Genomic DNA, 25136 nt, shown 5'->3' on the forward strand with positions numbered 1-25136 from the left:
GACCGACTCCAGCCACCAGTCCCTGGTGGTGGTCCCAGCCAAACACACTCATCCTGTCTTTTTAATTGCTGTCACTCTGCCTCTCCATCCAAGTCCCCGCTATGTGTTGTAAAGGTCCCAGTCCAGTTGGTTGCACCCTGGAACTGCTGTTCTGGGGCTCTTTGTGCCCTTTATCAAGTTTTTTTCATAGAGGAGAAGTTTGCCCTGCCTCTCCTACCAGGAGTCTGGTTGTTTTTCATTGTACAATTTATGTACAATTAATTATACAGAGCTCACACACTCAGTTCAATGACCTTTGACAAATTTATATAACTGAATACTGATCCTGCACATGTAGGATATTTCCATCACCTAGCAATTTATTTTTGCCACTTTCCAGCCAACTTCTCCCATCAAAGGCAAACCCTTCCTAATTTCTAACACTGTCAATTAGTTTTTCCTCTTTTGGGAATTCATAAAACTAGAATCATGCAATATGAATTCTTCGGTGTTAGGCTTCTTTCATTAATATAAGGTATTTGAGATTTATTCAGGTTGCTGGGCCTAACAATAATTCATTCTTTTTTGTTACTGAGTAGTATTCCATTAGGTGAATATATCATAAAATTTGTTTATCCATTCTCCTGTTGGTAGCATTGGATTGTTTTCAGTTTGGGACTATTATGAATATAGCTACTATGAAGATTGCAAAACTCTTTTTTGTGGGCACGTGTTTTCATTAATGTAGGCTGTGTCTTAGCAGAAGAATTGCTGGGTCATAATTTAACTTTATGAGAAATTGTCTCTAGTAGTTCTCTAAAGTGGATATCCCACCAACAATGTATAAGAGTTCCAATTTCTCTATATCCTTGTAACATTTGATGTTGTCATCTTTTAATTTAGCCATTTTAGTGGTTGTGGAATGAAATCTTATGGTGGTTTTAATATACATTTCCCAGATGACTGATGATGATAAGTATGATTTTGTGAGCTTGTTGGCCATTTTTATATCTTCTTTTGTAACGTGTCCAAGAATTTTGCTCCATTTTTTGAAATTGGGTTTCTTTTTCTTTTTACTGTTGATTTGTAAGATATACATGTATGTATTTATGTGTATTCTGGATACAGTTTGTCAGATGCATTTATTCTGAATGCTGGCTTGCCTGTTTATTTTCTTAAACAGAGATGTTTAATTTTGATGAAATCCAATTTATCTTTTTTCTTTTATTGCTAGTGGCTTTTGTGTTCTAAGAAATATTTACCTATCCCAAGGTTGTGAAGATATCCCCTTATGTTTTCTTCTAGAAGGCTTATAGTTTTAGCTTTCACATTTAGATCAAGACTCCATCTAATAATTGTGTATGGAGTGAGGTAGGGGTCAATGTTCATTTTATTCTGTGTGTTTATCTGGTTGATCTAGCACCATTTATTGAAAAGACTTTTCTTTCTCATTGAAATACTTGACACCTTCATCAAAAATCAATTGAGCATGCCAATGCAGGCCTGTTTTTGGACTCTGTGTTCCATTCTACATGTCTATCCCTATACCAACACCCCACTTTTTTTTATTACTGTAGTTTTATAGTAAGTCTTAGAGTCAAATAGTGTAAGTTCTTCAACTTAGTTATTCTTAATCAAGGTTGTTCTAATGCAAGATTGTTCTAATTCAGGATTGTTCTTATTCAAGAATGTTCTTCTAAATCATAATCAGTTGTATTTTTATATAAATTTTTATAAATTCAATTTATTAAAAAAATCTGCTAAGACTTTGAGGTTGTGTTAAATCTATATATCAATTTGGAGAGGATGGTCCTATTTATAATAATAAATCTTTTAATCCACTCATATGGATCTCTCCATTTATTTGGTTTTCTTTAACTTCTATGAACAATATAGAGGTCTCAGACATTGTTCATTAATTTTATTCCTAGGTTTATGATGCATTTTATGTTATTATAAATGATATTTAAGTGCCCCCCCCATTTTCTTGCTAGTATATAGAAATACTTAAAAAAATTAACCTCATATTCTGTGACCTTGTCAAATCCATCTATTCTATTAATGTTTTGGTAGAATTCAAAGGAATTTCCATTATGTAATTGTGTTGTCTGTAAATAATGACAATTTTCTTCTTTCTTTATAGTTTTTATTTTATTTCTCACTCTTGACTTATTGCTCTGGCTAGGACTCCATGTACATTTTTTAATAGAAGTGATGTGAGACTATATCTTTAATTTCTTACTGATTTGGGGAGAAAGCACTTAGTCTTTCCTCATTCAATATGATGTTAGCTATAGATTTTCTATCTGGTTTCTTTTGTGTTTATTTTGCTTAGGGCCCATTGAACTTCTTTGATCTGAGAATTAATGGCTTTTGTCAATTTGGAAAATTCTCAGCCATTGTCTTTTCAAATATTTCTCTGCCTCAATCTCTTTCTCTCCTTCCCTTCTGAAAGTCTAATTACTCATATGCTACATCAAGATCATTTGATACTGCCTCATAGATTACAGATGCTGTTCCTTTTTTCACTGTTTTTCCCCCTTTGGGTTTCATTTTGTATGAAGTCTGTTGACTTGCCTTCAAGTTTAATGATCTTTTCCTTTGATGTATACATGTAAGCCCAATACATGAATTCTTTGCTGATTTGTGTTTTCATTATGAGCATTTCAGGTTTTATAGTTCCCATTTCTCTTCTGAAATTTCCCATATTTTTGTACATGTTGTTTATCTAGATCCTTTAACATATTTATTATAGCCATCTTACAAATCCTATTTGGTACTTCTGACTTCTAGGTCATCTCTGGATTGTTTCCATTGAATGTTTCTTTCCTGATCATAACTCAAGTTTTGTTGCTTTATGTTGGGAAATCACTTTAAGCTTGTCAATCTGGTTTCCAGCTTTTTGGATTTCTAGGGAGTTCTATTTTCTCTCCAGTCTTTCCTGTGGCTGTCTGATTTTTGAGATATCTCTCTCCATAGTTGTGAAGGACTGGAGTGCCTTAGAGGAATTTCCATCAGCTCTGTTGCTACTCCTGGAGCCTTCAGCAAGCCACTGCTTTGTATTTGAGGAAGTCCCTAGATACTGGATGGGGAAGGAAGAGAGGGAATCTCTCTAGGTCGTTCTGCCCTGCTTTCGCATTCTGTGTACTACTTGTCTAGTCCGTGGGCTCAGTTAAGCCTTGTGAGGAGAGTTGCTGGATTGGGGCATAGCTGCTCTGTGGCCAGGGCTTCTCAGGATTTTAATGTGTCATATCAGTTTTGACTGATTTCTCCCAGGCTATCAAGTTCTTCCTTCTCCTCCTGAGCAGATTTCCCTCCCATCAGGGATGAAAGCAGCAGTAGCTCTCTTGTCTCTTAGGAAAGGGTCATAAATTCTGGGATTTTGTTCATTTAGGTTTCTTTAAATCCTCTGCTTTCTTCTGGGTTTTAAAAGACTGTGGTTCTGTAGTAGTATATCTGGCAAGTTCTCATTGTTGAGAGTGATAGTTTCCTGTAACTTTCCACGTTCTAACCAGAAGGGAAGTCCTTGGACTGATTTTAGAAGACATATTAAAGTCATATAGCTGACTGTTTATAAATGGCATAAAATAGGTCTTAATGCTTTATAATCACACTTCCTTATTTAAATTAAATCCCGTCATTCAGCTCTTTCTGCGAAACATTTTTCATCAGATATCCTTCGAGTGTTCTTAAATACAAATCCATATTTAACAGAGGAATGTTTGCTACCATTGAAATATTTAAAAGAATGTGATAAGAGTCTACAGCCCATGCCAAAAGGAGAAATTCTAGTAAATATTTTGAGCAAAGTCCAAAGTTTCAAAGAAAGTGTATACTTCTCCAAGGTACTTATGAAATAAAAGACTTGTGGTCTTCCACAGCTCCTCCTCATTGTCCTCTTGCATTACTATATCCAAAATTTGGCTCTCTTAGATGAATTTAAATTAATTCTAAGGATAATCACAAAATTAACTATATTCCAACTGAGTATTATAATTTTGAATTTATAATGATTTTATAATTATAAATATTTATAATTTTATAAAAAATTTGTAACTTAAATTTATAATGATTAGGCTTTTGTCTCTATTTGTCCAATATATTTAACTTCCCCTTTTTTTCTTTTTTCTTTTTAGGATACCTAAAACTAAAATATTAGAAACAGAAACATGGCTCACCATATTATTTCTCTTTGGACAGTTTTGGCCCTTCTTCAGAATTCTGTATTAGCTGAAGATGGAGAAATAAGATCAAGTAAGAACTATCAGCATTGTATATCTTTGCTATCAGTAAATTCATGCTAGGAATAAAATTGGGGAATTCAGGCAGTGTTTTTAAGGGTTTTATTCTTATCATTTTTGATGCTGTAATTGCCTTAAATAAATGAATTGCTGTATTATGCATTGATTGAGAGGAAAAGAATAGTTTATTCTATTAACCCATCAGTCTTTGGAATAAACAGTTAGGTATCAAGTACTAATTCAGCCATTTACAAGCTGCATGACTTTGTACTTATAATATGGAGATAAAGGAAGTATATTTCTCATAGGCTGATTATCAGGACTTCATGAGATAATGCATATATATGCTTAGCACAGTGACATCTCAGTAAATCATGACTGTTATTTTGATTGCCTTCAGAAAAGCCTGCACCAGAGATGGGAGGCTGTATTAATTGTAGTTCTGCTTCCTAGGCCATCATTTAAAGATACACTTTTTAAAAAATAAGTTCGCTTATATTCATATATTGAAACTCATAAATGTAAGCACCATACTACAAATTAACTGTGGTTTCTATAATATAGATACATCAGATAGTTGGACAACTTTGCTTAAGGTTATTAAAATCATAATATTTAATGTTTGTATAGCATTTTTATCATTATTCTACTCAAGCAGACTATAAAGTGGATTTTTTTTCTTTTGGAGTGGGTAAAGATTCACAAAATTTAAGGAACTTGCTTAGTGTCACACAGTTGGTTAGAGCTGTAACTTAGTATTCAAAGTATGCTTTTTGATCCTCAATCCCTTTCTTTTCTATGACACTATTCATCTCTCTGAGGAGGAGGCCCCTGGTGGAGTATTTTGTCTGGGGTTTGTAAATGGGAATACTTGCTTTTGTACCCATGTTCTTGGCTAACCTTGCTGTTATGAAATGTATGCTCTGTGGCTCTGAGACAGGGAGAGCAGTAGAAAGGCCAAGAATAACCCTGTAAGAGTTTATAAGCATTCAATCGGATGGCAAACACCAGCAGGTCCAGACACAATGAATCATATCCTATTTGAGAGGGGCTAACCTTGAAGAGCCTTACAAACAATGCTTTCCTATCCTGTTCGTGTCTTCCACAAAACCCCAAGAGAAACATAAACCTGTAATCCCACTCAGCTTCCAAAAATAACAGAAGCGTATTCCCTTGGGTAGTGAATTTGCCTCTGGGCAGAATTCCGCTTCTGCCACCCCTGCCCTGAACTCTGGCTGTGGTCACAATGGTGGAGGCTGTTGTAATTGTGTTCTCTAGACCCTCCTGTAGTATACTACCACTTTAAGAGTTATGTCATGATCATAGGTAAATTGTTGAGACAAATCTGTGTTTGGGCAATCCTTTATTTTTAAACTTCTTAGCTGTTAGACATATTCTCCTCACAATAGTGTTTATTTCTGCTGGTGGCTGTAATGGCTGAGTTGGGATAATTGCAAAATTGGGGCCTTTCCATGGGAACTTTGTCATCCCAGATGTGTAAGTAGACATCTACAAGGAAAGTAGATACGTAAAAGGAAAGGAGAGAAGATGAAAGAGATCAGTTTACTCCTAAGAAGATACAAAATAGTAATTGTCAGTAAACAGATTTTTCTCTGGTTCCATCCCTTGCAGTTATGATATCTATTTTACAAATATATAAAGGAAATAAACGTATATACAGAAAATAAATCACTCTTATTAATTCTAAATTAAGCATCTGATCAGTGCTCAAGGGAGACTATTAATATGAGTAAAAACATAAGACTTAAAATTTTGCTGTCATATTACCCAGAGTCTTTGTTTCATCCCCTTCCAACTCATCATCTCTAGGGAGATGTGATTTTCACTGTTATACTAAATGTAAAACAAAGTATTAATATAAAATTACCTCTTTATCATAGAGTTCACAAACACTAGCTGTTTTTGCTTCTTTGAGTGCAGAAGTTACAAGAAGGCAAGTACGGTGCTTCCTTCCTTTGCACAATCATGGCCACTCCAAACTATTGGAATTACCCAAACAAACCAGTTCTCAGCCTGTTTTTTTTTTTTTTTTATTGTGAACTTTAACATATATACATAACAGTGATAACTTTCAAAGTACGATATAACAAGTAGTTAGCAAATTTCAAAGAATGTCATGGGTCACAGTTCCACAACTTCAGCCATTTCCATTATTGTAGAATATACCATACATACAGAAAGGTGTCATCTCTCGATGTACAGCTCAATAAGCAGTTATACAGGTAATTTCAAAAATTGTTATGGGTTACATTCCACAGTTTCAGTTATTTCCTTATTATGCAATATAGGGTATATACAGAAAAGTGAAGACCTGCAAGGCACAATTCAATGAGCAACTATAGAGCAAATCCCAAAGGATGCTATAGGCTACAGTTCCACCATGTCATTTACCTCCTTCCAGCCATTCCAGCTCCCCAGCATCCAAAAATATACATTTATTTATGTAAAGTCTCAGTATTCATAGACCTTTGTTAAATCTTGTGTTGTTTGTTGCTACCCCTTCCTCTCACTTAATCTCTTTCTCCATCTTTAGGGGTACCTAGGCAGTGAGTACTCTAACTTTTTTATATTGAAAGGGGCTGTCAACAGTATGGGGAAGGGGGCCACATCTGATAGTTGATCTTAAAGAGGCTGTTGTCTCTGGGTTTTAGGACTTGTCAGTATAGGAACACTCTGGTGGATTTAAGTTTCTGAAAGATAAAACTTAGTGAGTGAATCTTTTATAGAATCTCAGGTAGGGACCTAGGTATTTGGGTACTACTTTTGGTTAGGGCATGGCATACTGTGGCCATTTGGATGACTAGCTGGAACTCACATAAGAGAAACCTCCAGGATAGCCTCTTGACTCTATTTGGGATCTCTCAGCCACTGTGACCTCAGTTTGTTACCTTTGTTTTTTCCCCCTTTTGGTCAAGTAGGCATTTTCAATCTCTTGCTGCCAGGGCCAGGCTCATTCCTGGGAATCATGTCTCACATCACTAGGGAGATTTATTCCCCTGGAAGTCATGTCCCTTGTTGAGGGGCTGGTTAATGAATTTATTTGCCGAGTCGGGCTTAGAGAGAGAAAGGCCACATCTGAGGAACAAAAGAGGTTCCCTGGAAGTGCCTCTTAGGCATAATTATAGGAGGGCTCAGCCTCTTATTTGCAACCCTAAATTTCACAAAAGCTAGCCTCAAGTCAAGGGCTTGATTTATTAAGTAGTGCATCCCTAACTTCCTTAATATATATTGTATCCCAAGATAAACAGTCAGTTTCTTACATTATCTTCACTTTCTCAGCCTGTTTTTGTTGCACGTCCCTCACACTTGCTGTTCTTTCTCATTGTAATGACTTCCTATTCACCTAGCTAAAATTCTTCTTTCAGTTCTCAAATCACTTGTCAACTTCCCCACAAAACCTTCCCTGACCTTCCACAGTTAGTCTGCATATCCCCTCCTAAGTGTTCTCATGGTACTTAGTACTTTTCCTAACAAGCTGGTTGTCTGCATAGCATCTTTAAACCCAGTACTTAGCATGATGCCAGGCACAAAGTAGGTGCTCAAAATATATAAATTGAAGGATGAAATAAGGTTAGATGCATGCTGACATATGCATAATATATGTAGGTAATAAGAAAAAGGGGTTAAGGAAACTTTCTCTTCTTTCTACAACTGCCTTTAACTTGTCCAGGCATAATTCAAACCAAAGGTAGGCCATCTCTCAATAGAACTCTATAGTGTGTCCCCTTTGTGTGTTTCCTGGTATGAACAAAATTATTTTATTTCTTTGTAGAAAGAAATAGCTTTATACCCTTGAACACAAATCCGTCTGGTGCGAGCTGTCTTGACTGAATTACTAAGCCTGAAGATGAGAGATCAGATCTTCAGAAACTCATTCTGAGTGTAGTGCAAAAATGAAAGCTTTGGTGATCTTGTTTATTTAACTTTTATCAGCTATATCAAAGAGTATTGAATTTTATTGGCTAGTTGGGTCCTGAAGTTGGCAGAAAATTTGTTTTATTTCCCCTTTTTCATTGGTTTATATTTTTCTGCTTATTTCTGGTTAGCATTACACTAAACACATTTCACAGACAACATAAACAATGCATGTAAAACCTCCCAATTTTTGCTTTTTTATATAATAAATGTGCTCTGCTGCTTTTCTTTTTCACTTAGGTTGTCGTACTGCTCCGACAGATTTAGTTTTCATCTTAGATGGCTCTTATAGTGTTGGCCCAGAAAACTTTGAAATAGTGAAAAAGTGGCTTGTCAATATAACCCAAAATTTTGACATAGGGCCAAAGTTCATTCAGGTTGGAGTGGTTCAATATAGTGACTACCCCGTACTCGAGATTCCTCTTGGAAGCCATGAGATAGGAGAAAATTTGATGTCAGCAATGGAATCCATACAATACTTAGGAGGAAACACAAAGACTGGAAAGGCCATCCAGTTTGCACTTGATTACCTTTTTGCCAAGTCCTCACGATTTCTGACTAAGATAGCAGTGGTGCTTACGGATGGTAAATCCCAGGATGAAGTCAAGGATGCAGCAGAAGCAGCAAGAGACAGTAAAATAACCTTATTTGCCATTGGAGTTGGTTCAGAAACAGAAGATGCAGAACTAAGAGCTATTGCCAACAAACCTTCTTCTACTTATGTGTTTTATGTGGAAGACTACATTGCAATATCCAAAATAAGGGAGGTGATGAAGCAGAAACTTTGTGAAGGTAAGTCTTAATGTAATTTTGAAACAGTTAACAATTGCACTTTTTTACATTTGGTATCTGTTCATTTACGTTGGTGCAGATGGTTATATTTAATGTCAAATTATTTTTAATATTAGAATTTAGGTGGACACAAGTTTGTGTTATATTTATTCTAGTTAAATTTGTTTTTATAAACAATTACTTTCTTATAAAAGTAGAGATGATAGGAATAAAAAGAGATGTGTAAAGAATAAAATATGTGTACAAAACACACATAATCATATCATCCTTGTTAATAGACCATTGTTTTTAATTCAAGTCTTTTTCTTTGGTATGTCTTTTATTCAGTGAGTTTATCTAACTGCCTAAATCAGGGTTATATTGCATATATAATTTCATACTCTTATTTTTGTATTGTATACTCTACTACGGTATAAAATTATCATTCTAATCAGTCTTTGGAACATATAACTCAATAATTCCTAGTTTTTGCATGCTGAGTTCAATTCTACATTTTGTGAATATAAATAACAACAGTGAATATCCATATACATAACTTTGAATGAAGATAATACAATAAAAAAGACATTATAATTATGTCACATCATCACATAATAGTCAACAGTCTCCTATGTTGTCCTCAAATATTCTTTGAAAATATCATTTTTAATGCTTGTATACTAGTCCTTCATTGAAACATACAATAATTTATTTGATAATCCCCCTTTTTATACATTTATTTCATTTCTAAGTTTTGCTGATAAAAACAATAGCGAATATCCTTATACATAATTCTGAATAGAAATCTCTCATTATTTCTTTAGAAAAATACTTTGAAGGGTCAGATTACCAGCATTTTTAAAGCTATGGAAAAATGCTAAGAATTTCACTTAGAAAAGGCTTGGACTCCCTCCAGCAGTGAGAGAACATTGGAAAATATAGCACTTAACAGACTATTAATTATGTTTATATCATTCCTTCACATTTAACTTCATGTTCTTGATAACTCTGTGTTAAGGGAACGTTCCATTTTTCTTGTAAACAGTAATCCCGTTAGAGTGTAGACATGTTCATGTTCAGATTATTTTGAGGGGAGAGTAATTAGTTCATATCTTTTATTGTTAATATTATGGCATTTAATATACCATATTTAAAAAAAATAAATATTTTATATAATGAGAAGATTCTTTTCTCCCAGTTTAATCTACAACAGTGCCAAAAGTGGGTTGGTTCACATTTGGTGGGGAAATTCTTTTATGTTCATGGATTGAGAAGCAAATTATGTCATTAATTCCTCTATTTTCTTCATATTTGTTTGGAGGAAAATGCTGGAGAAAAATACTTTTAAAGTTAAAAAAAAATTTAATTTAAGAAAGTCTAAAAAATTAAGACTCTTCTTTAATCAAACCTTTAAAAAGATACTATAACAAGCCCAAATGTTCATTACAGTTATCCTTTTTATGGCTCCACTAACACAGAGGCTCTGCTAATTTTTGTCATCCTGATCTAGCCAGAGGAATATATATTTTTAATATGTTGTTATATCAGTTCATGTTAGTTAGAATTCTTTGATTTTGAAGTCAGATTTATTTCATGATTAAAATTGAATTTTCATTGTGAAATTTCATTTGCCATTTATTTTTATCTTAAAATATGAGTTTCAATGATTAAATATGTCTGTTTAGCATTTAAATCAGAGATCTTTCCTGTGGCTGTATATTTTGATGAATGAATACTCTGTTTAAAAAAGCTTCAGTTACACATGAAAGAGTAGCTGTGCTTAATGGGATAAAAAAAATGCATTCACCTAAAATATACAATCTGTAAAAAAAAAAAATTCAAACTCTTGCTAAATATTTCTTCACCCTCACTGAAAAGAAGATGTAGTAATGTCTGTGCCTATTCAGTTCACATAAATACTGCACAATAACCGTCTTTTGAAATTGTGCTTATGGAATATATGGGTTTCTTTGCACTTAAACTGAAATACAGCAACAGCCTCCAATCCTGAATCTTTTCACCAGTTCACATTTTTGTCATTGTTGTACAAACTATTAACTTCTACTTGAGGTGTTTAGCATCGAGGATTACCATTTTCTAATATCTGTCTGAGAGTCTTTCTTGTTTTTTTTAATTCCTTTTTCAGTAAAGCAGGCATGGGCTTGGTAGAACAAAAAAAGGAGGGAGGAAATAGTTTCCTCTTGTTCATTTGTGCCCTAGAAAATACCTTCCTTAGGTATCTTCACGGGCTTCCATCAGCCTGTGGCTGGAATTGCTGGATGTGTGTTGAACTCACCGGTGCACAGGTGCAGGCAGTTGGAGAGCAGACTAGAAAAATGCCTGAGTGTTCTTACTATTCCATTTTCCACCATCCTGACTTTTGATGATGCAGGAAATTTATGCATTTATGTATTTCTTAATAGTACAAGGTGTAATCTTGCCAAAGTGGGGCCAGAGATCTGTGGGCCAGGCCTGGCCCTGCCTCCAGTTAGCTGTTTGATCCTGGACTTGCTAGCTTCTTTGAGCTTCAGATTCCCATTCTGAAAAGCAAGAAGGCTGAAGCCAGAAGATGTTATAGTAGCTCTTAAAGTTTTCTAAAATGGGGTAATGGGTAATTTTCTATATTATGTGCCAAAAGCATATCCAAATTATTCTTTTTATAATTCTTGCATACCTGATAATCTTTGCATTTTAAAAGCTCCAAAACAGATGAAAGTGATGTATAGGTTTAGTACGTTGCTGACTTGGTAATAATTTTCAGATTTGAAGTCAACTGTTTTGCAGCAAAGTAAGTAAATTTTTGCTTTTGCAATGATAAAATTCCATCCTACTTTCTCATAGCAAATGAGAGAGAATGAGAGGGAGGGAGGGATGGGGGAAAGAGGGGAGGAGAGAGAGAGGGAGGTTGGAGGGTGGGGAGACAGAGAGATTGAGAGAACATGTGAGAACGTGAGCCTACCTGCATGCTTGCTGGGCCTTTGGTGTCTTTCTTCTCTGCTTTGGGACTTTTCTTCCTTTCAGGGCTCTTCATGGTCCACTTCTGACATCCCCATCCCCCCATCAAAAGTTACTTGTTCTTTGTACTACTCTTTGCTTAGAGATGGCTGGATAATTTGATAACCTAATTCGAGCCTTATGATGCCTGAGAAAAATGGCTTTTTGTATCACACAACCATACTCAGTTCAACAAGCATTTCAGTAGATACGGGTGTATAAATAGGGGCCATTGCCAGGATGACCAGGAAGCTTTTTTAGGTGGTGGAGAGTGTTCTAGTGAGCACAAAGATGATTGATTTCTCTGCCCTCACATAAGTCTTGTCCCACTCCACTCTGCCCCTCCACTGCTGGGTTACATATGCAGAAATTACCAATGACAGAGATAGGGAAGGGGATTAGAGGTGGGAGGGGAAGAAATGGAGACAGTAGGATTGGGGAAAATGTTTCATCAAACCTCATAAAATCTTCAGGGAATCTCCTATGTTCTATTTCTTGATTAAAATAATTTGAACCTAATCTGAATTTTAGGTAAGTTACATTGTCAGGGACTTGCAATGTGTCCAAAATAGAAATTTTCCATTTAATTAATTAGAGAGGATAGAGCTATGGTTTCAAATAATGAAAGACAATATGTTTGTATAAAAAGCAATGTTTTGGTATTCATTTGGAAAAAATAGAACAACTATGGCATGATTTTAAAAATATACATTAGAGCATACAGACCTTGCTGTCAGTGTTTATAATTGGATCTGGATGTGGCTGTGTCAGTTAATTACTTCTAGGGAAGGAATAAACAAGAAAACATTCAGAATAATTTACATGAGGAATGTTTATAAATTGTTTAAAACTTGTGTGAATAGCCCACTCTCCTCTCTTCTGTCTTTCCCTCTCTCTCTCTGAAATATTAAGTATAATAGCTATCACCTAATTATTTTATTCCTATAACTCCATCCTTTTTAAGAGTCAGTAGATATGCTAATAGGAGTGAAAATTAGTACAAATATTTTGGAATTTTTTTTTTTGCAATATTTACTAGAGCAAAGCACACAATTACCCAATGAAATAAAAAGTTCTTAAAATGTTTCTTTAAAGTAAGGCACTGTTTGCTGATTGTTTTTTTTCTATAAATCTGAAGCCATATGGTTATCTGGTGGCCTAGCCCAGGTTTTGGAGTTAGCACCACTGACTTTGTCAACATCACTTTCTTGCAGTGGGAACTTGGACTAAGTAACTAGATACAATCTTGGGAATAGAAAACCCATTTTAGGGACATTAGTATCAGTTGCTATGGAAGTATGGGGTCATGGTAACCATGATAACTGGGTGTCCAAATTAAAAAAAAAAAATCCACATCTATTAACTAAGGCCCAAACAATAGAATGAGTGTTAAAATGACATACAACTATGATATCTGATGAGAATTATGCCTATGCAAGTTAAAAATGAAAAGGAAAGAAATAAAGAACGAGTTAAAGGGATTTGACATATACTATTTTCTGGGTATGTGTAAAGAAAATGCAAAACATATTACTTTTTCCCCATGGACAGTATTCAAAAGGAGGAAACTGGAACTGTACAAAATTTCACCATATAATAATGCTTTTAAAAGTCTGATGTCATCTAAATGGCAAGACCCAGACAAGTTAGTTTTGTTATTCTGTAAGACTTTCAAATATTTTTTTCCTTAAATATTTTTTTACTTAAAAATGGGTTTCCATTGCTTATATTTATTCTTTTTATCAAAAAGTAAAACAATCTTTGATCAATGAGGCTACTTATTAGTGCAAATGATTTTGACTTTTCTGGTTTGTGCACAAGTTGTACTAAAGACAAGTTGGAGCCTGTTGCTTTATTTTCTAAGGAGACAAAGTTCCCATTGACTTAACACTGAAAGGAATGTTATAAAACTCTGTGCTTACTGTGCTTCATTGTCTGCCAGCCATGCATCTGGCAGAAATCTTTAGATGAAATACCGTTGGTTCCAAGTCAACTTAGGTTTCAGGGCAGTATGATTATACTTGCTCATAAAGGAGGATGAGATTATTCCATTTGTAATGAGAAAAAAAATGTGTGAAGTTGGGGCTGCCTTCATTATTATTGACCTGATCATTGGTAAGAGTATCTTTATTTGGACAATTTATTTTGGTTTTACAATTGTTATTTTCTTGTATTTCCAATGTGGTGTGACAGTGTCTAATCAACACAATCTTAGACCCATACTTTCCATAAAATTGAAACAATGGTGACTATGACTCCTTTCTGAGGAATTTGTATATGATGTTATAGTACATGATGATATAGTGGATCTGTAGGAGAGAAGATGTATTAAAGTGTGGCTTAGCATCATTGAGGGGTTTGTATCAATGGCACGTATGTTGACATTTGCCTTGTCCTTAAAACCAAATTCCAGCCAGGAGAGTTTGAGAAAATTGACCTGCTGATCTTAGCTACATCAAAGGCACCATAGACAACTGTGTTTTGTTGGACTATCATGTCTGGATCAATGAAATTGCTTTTGGTCTCTGACTGTGAACCTTCCAGGTAGAGTCCTTTAATTCTCAATATAAGATGTGGCTTCCAGAGAGGGGTGGCATGCAATCCGGCCATGTGGAATTGGATTGCAATTGCCTGGGCATTCCTAAACTTAGACTAGGTATGTTCTGGTATTTAAGAGTTCATCAGTGCCCCTGTGATGTTAACTTATAACTAGAGAGGTGTAGCTGGACACATTTAATTCCTGTCTTGACTCCAGATATAGCCAGTTCTTGCCAATTCTATGAGTCACTAATGGATGGTGTTCTTATGTCCCTGTCCATGTCAGATTTTGAATAAAATGCTTCTTATGATCCTAAGACAGAATTACTTTATACTCTAAACCCCGAGAGTTAAAAGAAAAGCAAATATGCTAGATCTCAGGGTTTAAAATAAACAGAGTGCTCATTCCAGAAGCATTTCTGCTCCATATTCTATGAACATATTGGAGTAAATGAAATTATAACTGCACAGCCTGTTTAGCAAACCATCTTCTGTGCTTTTTCTGCTCTTGAACCTGACTGCACTCCTTTAAATTAATTTGGTTTATCTAAATTGTTCTATTTACCTATTGTTGGTGTTATAGCAAGACCCCAACTGAGTCTATCTTAGCATTCCATTTTACTGAACTTAAAATTATAACTTCCAAGGAAGAAGAGTATGATTTTCTTTGTATTCATATTCCTGTGACTTTCTCTTGAGAAACTAAGAGGAATTTGGGAAGGGATTAGGAATTTGTGTTACCTGCCATTTGGCCTGTGTTCCCGTTCACACCCTACTCTGTGGGTCTGGTTTATAATTACACGTATATTTACTTTTTTCCTATACAATGGAGGAAGTTAATTACTAACCTCTGTTTCTTTTGGAGCTTTGTACAAAAAATTGTTGATTGATAAGCAAACTGGCATTTTATAAATAGAAACTTTCTTTTACCTGTTTCTCACAGCTAGAAATATGCAAACATAAAAACTGTATTTGAGCATTGAACTGTGTTTTTATTTTCATTTCCTGTATGTAATTATATCTTATTGGTGAGTGAATTGGGGGAAAAAGTAATTATTCCTTCCAGGGAATATAATTATTTAAAGACTTCTGTCTGAAGAGATGTGTTAGGGAGTGACAAAAACATGGCTATCTTGTGACTATTAATTTGTGTTCCTGATTTCAGATTGTACAACACTGTTTCCTGTAACAGTTTGGGAATTAGAATACAGTCTAAAGGATTTTATTATAGTAAAAGGATGAACACAATACTTGCTTTATCCCCTGCATTTGCATGCCACTTTGTAGTTTCAAAGCACTTTCATGTACATCACCCCATTTGATCCTTGTACAATTCCTGTGAAGGAAACCGTTATTCACATTTCACAGTTGAGAATCTAGAAGTTCATGAGCATTTAAGACAGAGGCTCAGATCTAATCCTAAGTCTGAGTTCTTTGCTTAACATTTTATAACTCCTTTTCTGTAAAGCAAATCAAAACAGCAATTCAAATCTGAACATTCTTATGATGTAATGTTAAACACACTTTCTTTTAACCTGAACTCTCTTTTGCAGTTTTAAGTCAAATGTATTTGAAAGGGGGCTTCACAGAATATTCTAAATACATTCCCCCCCAATACTGCAACATAGTAACAATAAGGATTTAATTTCATTGATTTATTTGTAGATTTAAATGACATTATACAGTGTTATTGTGGAACTGCTCCTCATGTTTTCATGTGGTAGGATTTCAGCTGGACCAACTCTTCTGGTCTTTCCCCACCCTTCTCTCACTTCCTACCATGGAAGGAAAAGTGAGTTTTCTGATTAGTGAGTGTGATAGAAGTAGTTGGGCATGTTTGGCAAAGCTCCTTTTGCTTCCTTCTCTTTGCATTTGCAGGTCTGTGGAGCGTATGAGCTTTGGTCTCCTCTCTGGTCCAGGCTTGAGCTTAGCAGGAAGGTCCTGCTCCTGACAGGGAGCGTGGATGGCTCAGCCCTGTGTTGCTGGTTAATTATGGCCCACTAAAACCCACTGGCCGACACTTCTAACCCCTGCCTTCCATTTGCCTGATTCCTGTGTCTTCCCCTGAATTAGCTCCAAGCTTACCAGGGAAAGAGATGTAATTTATTAGGCCCTTTCAATTCCAAACATCTCAAGATGTGCAAGGAAAATACCCCTCCCTTCCTGGGAGCATATCTATTTTTACTTATATAAAGCCTTGACTTTTGTATCCAATACTCTATTTACAGGTTATGACCATTTGTGTTGGGCTCATAAAATCCATCTCATTACTTTTTATTGTATTATAAATAAAATACCTTTCCCTTTCCTTAATGGTTATGTAAGAGAGTATTTATGTAAAGTACATTTAGTGGAGTATTTGTTCCTGCTTTATTCTTTTCACTGTTTTGTAAACATAAGCAGTCATGCTCAATGTGTATATGTGTGAGGGCCTTGGGAGAATCTGAAAACATTGCAACATTTCTACAGTATAAAAGCTTATGGCATTTCATACATGTAAAATTCTCCGCGTGATTTGAGACACTAGTTTCCCAGGGAATTATAAAGTATATCATATTTTTATAATTTATGTAGATGACTATATAATGTAAATCTTAATGATTCTTCATAAGGAAAAGCTCTTGCCTAATTTACAACTATAATTAGTAGAATATACAATATAATATAATAAATGTTAGGCCCATTTGCAGAACTTACATGTACAGATTAGGCCCAAAGTTAAGTTTTTCCAGAGTGATAAAACTGATGATAATTGAACTATAGAATTATAAAGTCTAGAACTGGAAAGAATATCAAGAAAAGCAAACATTTTTTACCCCTCAAATGCTGTAATACAAGAAAGGAATCTTACAGTTAATTTCCTAGACCTAGGAAACTTAAGAAAGTTATCCAAGGTCACATTGCTTGTTAATAGCAAAGCCTGGATTTATCTTGAATCCTATCCTGTTCCAACATCCTCTTTCCCACCTCCAGGTTTCAGATTGCCTCATATTCAGGACAGTGATAGTACAAACCTCAACATAGTTTTGCCCTAAAAACAACCCATTAACAAATATTCCTTTTATATTTTTTGTTTTACATTTATCCCCTTTTACAGGATTTAAAAAAAAAAAAGAATTGAGACCTCCCAAATGCCTAAAATACTTCTACATGGTTTCTCAGAAAATGTATTCATATATGGATTCTGTAATTCTTATATTCTCTAATATTTCTCCCTTTATTTTTGTTTTCTTACTGGAGTAATCCATGATTAACCAACTCTTACTGCTTTTGATTTTCCTTTATAGAATCTGTCTGTCCAACACGAATTCCAGTGGCAGCTCGTGATGAGAAGGGATTTGATATTCTTTTAGGCTTGAATGTAAAGAAAAAGGTTAAGAAAAGAATCCAGCTTTCACCAACAAAGATAAAAGGATATGAAATAACATCAAAAGTTGACTTATCAGAATTCACAAGGTGAATGTAATATGTTGGTACAATTTTTTTTATTATGTCTGTGGATGCATTGAGAATTTTTTAATCTTGTATGTTGTTTTTCTAGCAATGTTTTCCCAGAAGGACTTCCTCCGTCATATGTATTTGTCTCCACTCAGAGATTTAAGGTCAAGAAAATGTGGGATTTATGGAGAATTTTAACCATTGATGGAAGACCACAAATAGCAGTTACCTTAAATGGTGTGAATAAAACCTTATTATTTACAACCACCAGCATAATTAATGGCTTGCAAGTGGTCACCTTTGATGACCCTCGAGTTAAGGTAAAGATGACTGAGTCTGATTATACTATTCATGGGGAAACTGGGTTTGTGTGTGTTGGGGGAAGAGACAAACAATTTGAACATGACTGAAAAGATATTGATTTCATATTTTGATGTTATTTTACAAAAAGCACAAGAAAGGTTAATTGTTTCTTAATCCATGTGGGGACAAGGAGTGGGAGGAACTAACATCGTTTGAGTGCCTAGTACTGTGTGCCAAGCATATTTAATTATAATAACCACCCAATGAATAAGCTATTACTCCCATTTTGTAGACAAAGAAACCAAGATTCAAGGATGTTAAGTTCCCCCTCAAAGTAACATAGCTAATAAGAGGTGACATCAGGACTTGAATTCAGATTTGTTTGATTGCAAAGTAAATGTTAATCTCTTTTACTATGCCATGTACTACAAGATATTGAGATAAAGACATCTTTGTTAGAAGATTTTATAGGTTGGTAATGGAGGCAGAAATCATGTTAATTGGGAGAGCATTTTTTTTTCCCAAAAATGAATATAAATTTAATAAAAATAGCTAAACTAAAAATAAAAGTGTATTTTCCAATCATGTGTCAGAATACAGATTCAGTTATAACAGTAATTATATATTGCTCTTTATTGTAATTAAAATAGTTGAAAGGTATGTAATTTAGGAAATGAACATTGCTGTATATGAAAATTAGGCATTTATGCCATTTCTTCATTTGGTAAGCACATTATATTAAATAAATATTTGTTTCTGTCCCCTTCACTAAAGACAATGTGCTAGATCCTGTAAGGAATGACGAATGAGGCTTGTCTTCAAGGAGCTTATTTATGATGGGAAGATTCAAGACAATTGGTATCTAGTAGAAGTATAAAATATTAGTTGAATGTGGAGGGAAAAATGGATTCTAATACAAATGTATGGGGAGTTATTCATAAATAAGATTGTTTTTGTACTGGATCTTGAAGGATGTATGGGATTTGATGGAGAGGGATAAAGACTACTCTTGCCAGAGGTTCAGTATTGAGTAGTCTGGGTGTAGTAAAAATGTAGGATTTTTAACTTAGAGAATGACAGTTGGTGTCCCCTGTGTTTGGAGTATAAGATTCATGGAAGAAAGAGCTGTCATGGTATGAGCCTAGTTTGTGGGAGGCCTGGGAAGCCATAAAAAGGTGTTTATACTTTATTTAATGGGTGACGTGTTTCCATCAAAGGGTCTTGATCATAGATGTGTTACAGTCAAAGTAGTTCTCTTCCATTTTTCCTTTCCTTTTTCCTACCATAAACAATACTCTCAGCTCTATCCTAGAATTGCGGTATGTCCTAGGAAGACAGAAACTAATTAGATGGGGCATCTTCTCTGACAAAACCATAGTGAAAGAGATTAATTCTAATGGAATTATGAAGGGTGAGTTGGAGAGGGAAAGGTTAGAGATAGAGAAATGTTTGAAAATTATTGAAATAAAGCAAGTTTTCTATGAGCCTAAATTATGGTTGCAGTGAGAATAGAAACAGAAGTAAATGTAAATCATGTTTAAGAGACATATTTGGTAGAACCTTGCATCTGGTTAGTTATTGTAACTAAAAGGAAGGAGGAAGCTAAAGAAATTTGTTTTGTTTTGGAAACTGAAGATTCTATTATCTAGAAATGGGAAAAGGAAGGACATTTGGGGGGATAATTTAAGTTCATTTTGTTGCACACTCTGTCAGGCTGATTGTGAGACATCCTGACAAAGATGGTCTAGCCAGTACCAGAATTACAGGTCCCTTGTGTAGGAGAGAGGTCCAGGCTATTGATGTAGAAATGGAAGTTATTAAATAGAAGTGATAACTGACCTATAGGATGGATGAGATTGTCAAAGGAGGAGGATGAGCAGATGGTCAAGAACAGATCTGTGAGGAATGCCCTCTTTTAAAGGGTGGGTTGAGGAAGAGAAGTCCCCAAAGAGATAGAGAAGGAACAAGTAGAGAAGAGGGACATTTGAATGAGAAGATGGTTTGAATCATGCAAGTTGAGTGAAGAATATCAAGGAGGATGGACTAGCTGTGGAGTCCAAAGTTGCAATCAAATAAACAGGATGAGGAATTAGAGAAGCCACTTGGATTTGGAGACTAGGAGCCCATTTATGAACTTGAGGGAGTTGTTTCAGTAAATTGTTTGACACAACTGCTTTGGGATGTGTAATATGGACTCAGCTATAGATTAATAAAAAAATTGTTGTATAGTATTTGAGGCCCAGCTTGGGTCTGGGTGAATACATAGATAATGCAGCCATCTGTGTGATGTGGATTTTCCCAGCAATGGTTGGCTGCAAGGGAGTGGGAACAAGAAAATTAAAAAAAAAATGTTAGAAATTTTATTTATGAATCTTTCCAACTTTCTTGCTATAGACATTATTTGATGAAGGCTGGCATCAAATCCGTCTCTTAGTAACAGAGAGAGATGTAACTCTGCATATTGATGATCAACAAATCGAAAACAAGACCTTACATCCAGTTTTAGGGATCTTCATCAGTGGGCAAACCCAAATTGGAAAATACTCTGGGAAAGAGGAAACTGTTCAGGTGGGTAGATATTGATTTGGTTTTTGCGTTGTATAAAGTGAGCCTTTTGCTGTCCTTTGTAGTAATATTGATCACATTTAGCTGTATTCAACTTAATTATGAATTCTTCTAAGATACTTAATCAAAATGTGGTCAGTTCATTAGGGAAATTTTGTGTTTGTGCATGAAAATGTAAAATTAGACTTAATCTATTTTATAAAAATACTTAGAAAAATGTATCTGTTCATGATAGTATTCTACATTCCTGTGAAACATCAATTTCATATTTCCCAGAAGATACAGATTAAATATTGAATTTGGAAAATAGAATATGGTTAGACCTGTTAAGTGTGGGTTATAAAAATTTATATGTAGCTGTGAGGGTAAAATTAGGTAATGTATTTTATGGCTCTTCATGATAAAAACGGTTACTTAAAATTAAAGCAATTGTGGTATGTTTAGCTCCTATCTAAAAAAATTGTTTTGACTTGTTTTGATAACTTTTTAAACTGGAATAACGTTCAGTGAGAGCCTATCTGTGGGTTGATAAGTGTGTATGTAAAAGACAGCCATTTCTAGAAAAATCCTTTCTTTAAAAGGTGTCTTCCCCCCACTGTATTTCTATTAAGGCAAAAATTTTCATATTCAAAAGTGTGATTACACATGTGGTCACCATACATTAATGCCAAATGTCAAACTGTACTAAACATTTAAACAGTAACAGATACTTGCTTCCTCTTCACACAACACATCATAATGGCATCTAAATCCCTGCAACCAAAGATGACTTCTTGATTCCACCCTATACAATCTGGAATGTTGTAGAGATTCAGAATAAACACAGAAAGCCTGGGAAAGCTTTTAAGTGTCCTAGGAAGTGCTCTCTAGACTCTTAACACAGGCATAATAAAATGGCTTCACTGGGTTCTTGAAGGAAATCAGGAGATTCACTCTTGGTGCGAGGGAATTTTTCCTCCAGAGTTACATTTCATCGTCTTGATAATACATATTAGGTACTCAAATTTTATAGGTCTATTGCTTTCGCTAAATACTGTGATTCAAACCTTACCTAATTACTAACTATAGTGTCTGTTTCTACATATCTGAGTTGTTCTATAAAACAATTAGCTTTTCCTTCAACTTTAACTCTACTGGATTTGTGTTCCTAGTTTGATGTCCAAAAGTTGCGAATCTACTGTGACCCGGAACAGAACAACCGAGAGACAGCATGTGAGATTCCTGGATTTGTAAGTAGGATGGATTAATTTTTTCCCCAAGTGTTGCTTTAGTACTTCCAAAGCAATAAATAAAAAGCAGATATCTGTCAGTTTAATATGTAGAAGTAATTTTGTTTTTTATTGTCAATAGAAACAAAGCTACATTGGGTAAAACACATTATGAGATTAATAATTACAATTATAAGTTGTCACTTATAATTGACAATGTGAATGAAAGAACACAAGGAAAGTTACCTGCCCCCCCCCCCCATATTATTCAATCCCTTTTCCTAGACAAAAAGTGGTATATTCTGGCTAATGCAACTAAGATATAATGTTGTAAAACTCTTTGACAATGTAGATTCCCCATTGGGGGGATTTAAATTATAGTCATTTAAATTGTAGTCATGCTGTTCTTATTTCGTTTTTTGCTATTAAACCAAAACTATGAATCCACATATTCTGAAAAGTTGAGGATGTAGAGCAGTACATTTAAAGAATCGAAAATAAAATAAAAACTGGAACCTTCTAGAAGGGATTCATGCTGGATTTTCTAGATAAGGGATCATTTAAATACTATAACTTTTATTTTAGATACTTATAACTTGTAATATAAATCCCTCCTAAAGGTACTAATAAAGCATTGCATTTTTAGGTCCTTTGTATGTATTTCATTTATTGATGTCTCTACATCAATGATATCACCATTACCATTATTCTTCTGTATAATAAAAACGTGACATTAGATTGCAGATTTTGAATTCTAATAGCTTTTTATGTTTTTATGTCTCCTTCATTTTCAGCTATGATTTCTTGTGACCTGTTTGCCTTTTGCAACCTTCATTCCCATCTTCTCATTTTCTGATTTAATGTATTATTGTTTAGATAGATTATTAACCCATTTAAAATTGTGTATTAATTAGTAGGAAATAGACTGTTTAGTGAGAAGTGCTCCTATTAGTAAAGTGCAGGAAGTTTTAATGCAGGCAGTTTGTGACTTGTTCAGAGGTGGTTTGGGGTTTTTTTTCCTGGTTCTTAAATGATTTCTAGAAAGTTGAGGAGAGCATATAAATCCTACCTCGAGTTTATTTTTGTTCTTGCATTTATATTATACAAGAAGCTTCAGCATTTTAATTTTCTCTTTCCACTCTTAACCATTATTAATTCCCTTCTTTCATCCTACTATAAATGTATTAATGCATGTATAAAGAAGTGATTTTTAAGGAATAAATATAAGCGAATGTTTAAAGCTCTTGCTGGTTCTGGCACTTCATGTAACTCTAAATGGGACAATGAAATATATGTAAATTAGGAAGATAATTTAAAACTTTAAATATAAACATGTTTGAAAGCATATTTGTTGTTTTTCTTTCAGAATGGAGAGGTAGGCTTGGATACTATTATTCTCCTTAAGGTAATAGTTGCATTGTGGTGCTGTTAAGCTTCCTTCCATCAAATGTAAGTATATTAGACAAATTGAACCCATTTTATGTAGTTTGAATATATTCATCGTGCTCATAGGGTTTTTTTGTGTGTGATTTGGCATTTCTTATTAGATTGAATAAAATTAAATTGAAAAGTGACTGTAAGATTTCTTTAACGTTTTACACATACATACAGATCCTCATGTATGCATGTACATATGTATGTCTTTCCATGTTTGTTGTTTATTTCCATTCTTGTCTCTGTAGTGCCTAAATGGTCCCAGTGATGTAGGTTCAACTCCAGCTCCATGTATATGTCCACCAGGGAACCCAGGACTGAAAGGCTCCAAAGTAAGTAAAACCTAACATGCTATTTTTGTTAAAGCATACAAACATTTGCTAAGAAAACAGAAAAAAAATTTCTAATTATCATTGACTTTGTTGTGAAATTTCCACTCATGCCTTATATCAGTTTAAAACTGGTGATTTATGAAAAAAGTATATTCTAATCTCTAACTACCTTTTGAACCTGAAACTGATGCCCCTAGCACACAGTCAACTGAGGGAGCATTGTTGGTTTGTTTTCCCAAATATTGCTGCCAGAGCCCAAGAACACTACCTCTTTACAACCTGGGAAAAAATAAGGAAAGGGCATTTGTTAAAATACGCTCAAGTAATCTAAATTTTTAAGTTCTCAAAACTTGATGTTCAGATGGAAAAATGAAACCCAAATTTTTAAATTGACTTTAATGTTGTGAGTTTGTCTAATTCTAAAAATAAAGGCAAATACATATAATATTCACTTAATCAAGTAATCATTACTTTTGAGGGGTTGTATTTTTTTTATCATATTCATGTGTGTGTGTGTGTGTGTGTGTGTTCCAGTTGTATTCACTTATTTATGTATATACATATTGATACATTTTTACATGATTGGACCCATTATGTACATACTGTTTTGTAGTCAGTTAATTTTTACCTAACAGTAAGTTGTGCATATTACTATCAAATATGAACCACTACATTTTTAAGTAAACTGGCAATTATTGTGGCATCACTTAGATGCAGCTCAAGATATTGAGAAGTTAAGTGGCTTGGCCACTATCAATAAATCTTGTTCATTTAAAAATATTTTAAAATATCACCTAATTATTTTTTAAAATATTTACAAATATCATTTAAATAAAAATAATGTCCAATTTGAAGATAAGCATAATTCCCTAGGCAAAAAGATAGAGTATTTTTATGTATTGATCACCTATTATTTGAAGTGACCATAATAATTTTTAAGTATGAATTATGATGCTCATTTAGACTGATTTTTCTGATTAATATCTTAATCATCATGACTGAAAAAGTTTTAACTTTTGGGCTGCTGGTCTAGTCTAAAACAGTTTAACTCTGCGTATGTTTTGTGCATGTTTACCGCTTCCATTTTCATGTGATAGTTCATAACCTGCTTCAAGCCTAGATGTTAAAATCAAGAAAGAAATGCAATTTAAAAAGTAAAACTGTACACTGAATATCTAACGTAAGGAAAATCTCTGGCTTAGAATTTCACTGCAGTACATCACAACCAATTTATTATTGTACACTTTTTATTTTGGGTTTAGGAACGTTAATGCAAGCACTCTTTATTCTAGGTAACCTCATGTTAGTTAGGCTGCCTTGTCATAAAGGAGAGTTAACTAGAACATTCTCAGAGGAACATATACCGACTAAGACAGCTTGGTATGCTGTAACAGCAC

General features: G+C 34.4%; 1 protein-coding gene across 3 annotated transcripts in view; it reads left to right on the forward strand.

The window, feature by feature from the left end:
- COL21A1 (collagen type XXI alpha 1 chain) overlaps window positions 1-25136 on the forward strand; it is a 211668-nt gene that overhangs the window by 74249 nt on the left and 112283 nt on the right. For 2 of the 3 annotated variants that reach the window (XM_037844101.1, XM_037844100.1), the window contains exons 2-9: window positions 4116-4233; window positions 8397-8948; window positions 17747-17915; window positions 18001-18217; window positions 20595-20768; window positions 21917-21994; window positions 23340-23348; window positions 23656-23739. In XM_037844101.1, the coding sequence (XP_037700029.1) occupies window positions 4149-4233; window positions 8397-8948; window positions 17747-17915; window positions 18001-18217; window positions 20595-20768; window positions 21917-21994; window positions 23340-23348; window positions 23656-23739 (1368 nt within the window). In that variant the 5' untranslated portion in view covers window positions 4116-4148. Of the gene's footprint in view, window positions 1-4115; window positions 4234-8396; window positions 8949-17746; window positions 17916-18000; window positions 18218-20594; window positions 20769-21916; window positions 21995-23339; window positions 23349-23653; window positions 23740-25136 lie in introns of those variants that run through there. The other variant, XM_037844102.1, reaches the window with a different exon arrangement.

This window comes from Choloepus didactylus, chromosome 7 (assembly GCF_015220235.1).
Source record: "Choloepus didactylus isolate mChoDid1 chromosome 7, mChoDid1.pri, whole genome shotgun sequence".
Taxonomy (NCBI): domain Eukaryota; kingdom Metazoa; phylum Chordata; class Mammalia; order Pilosa; family Megalonychidae; genus Choloepus; species Choloepus didactylus.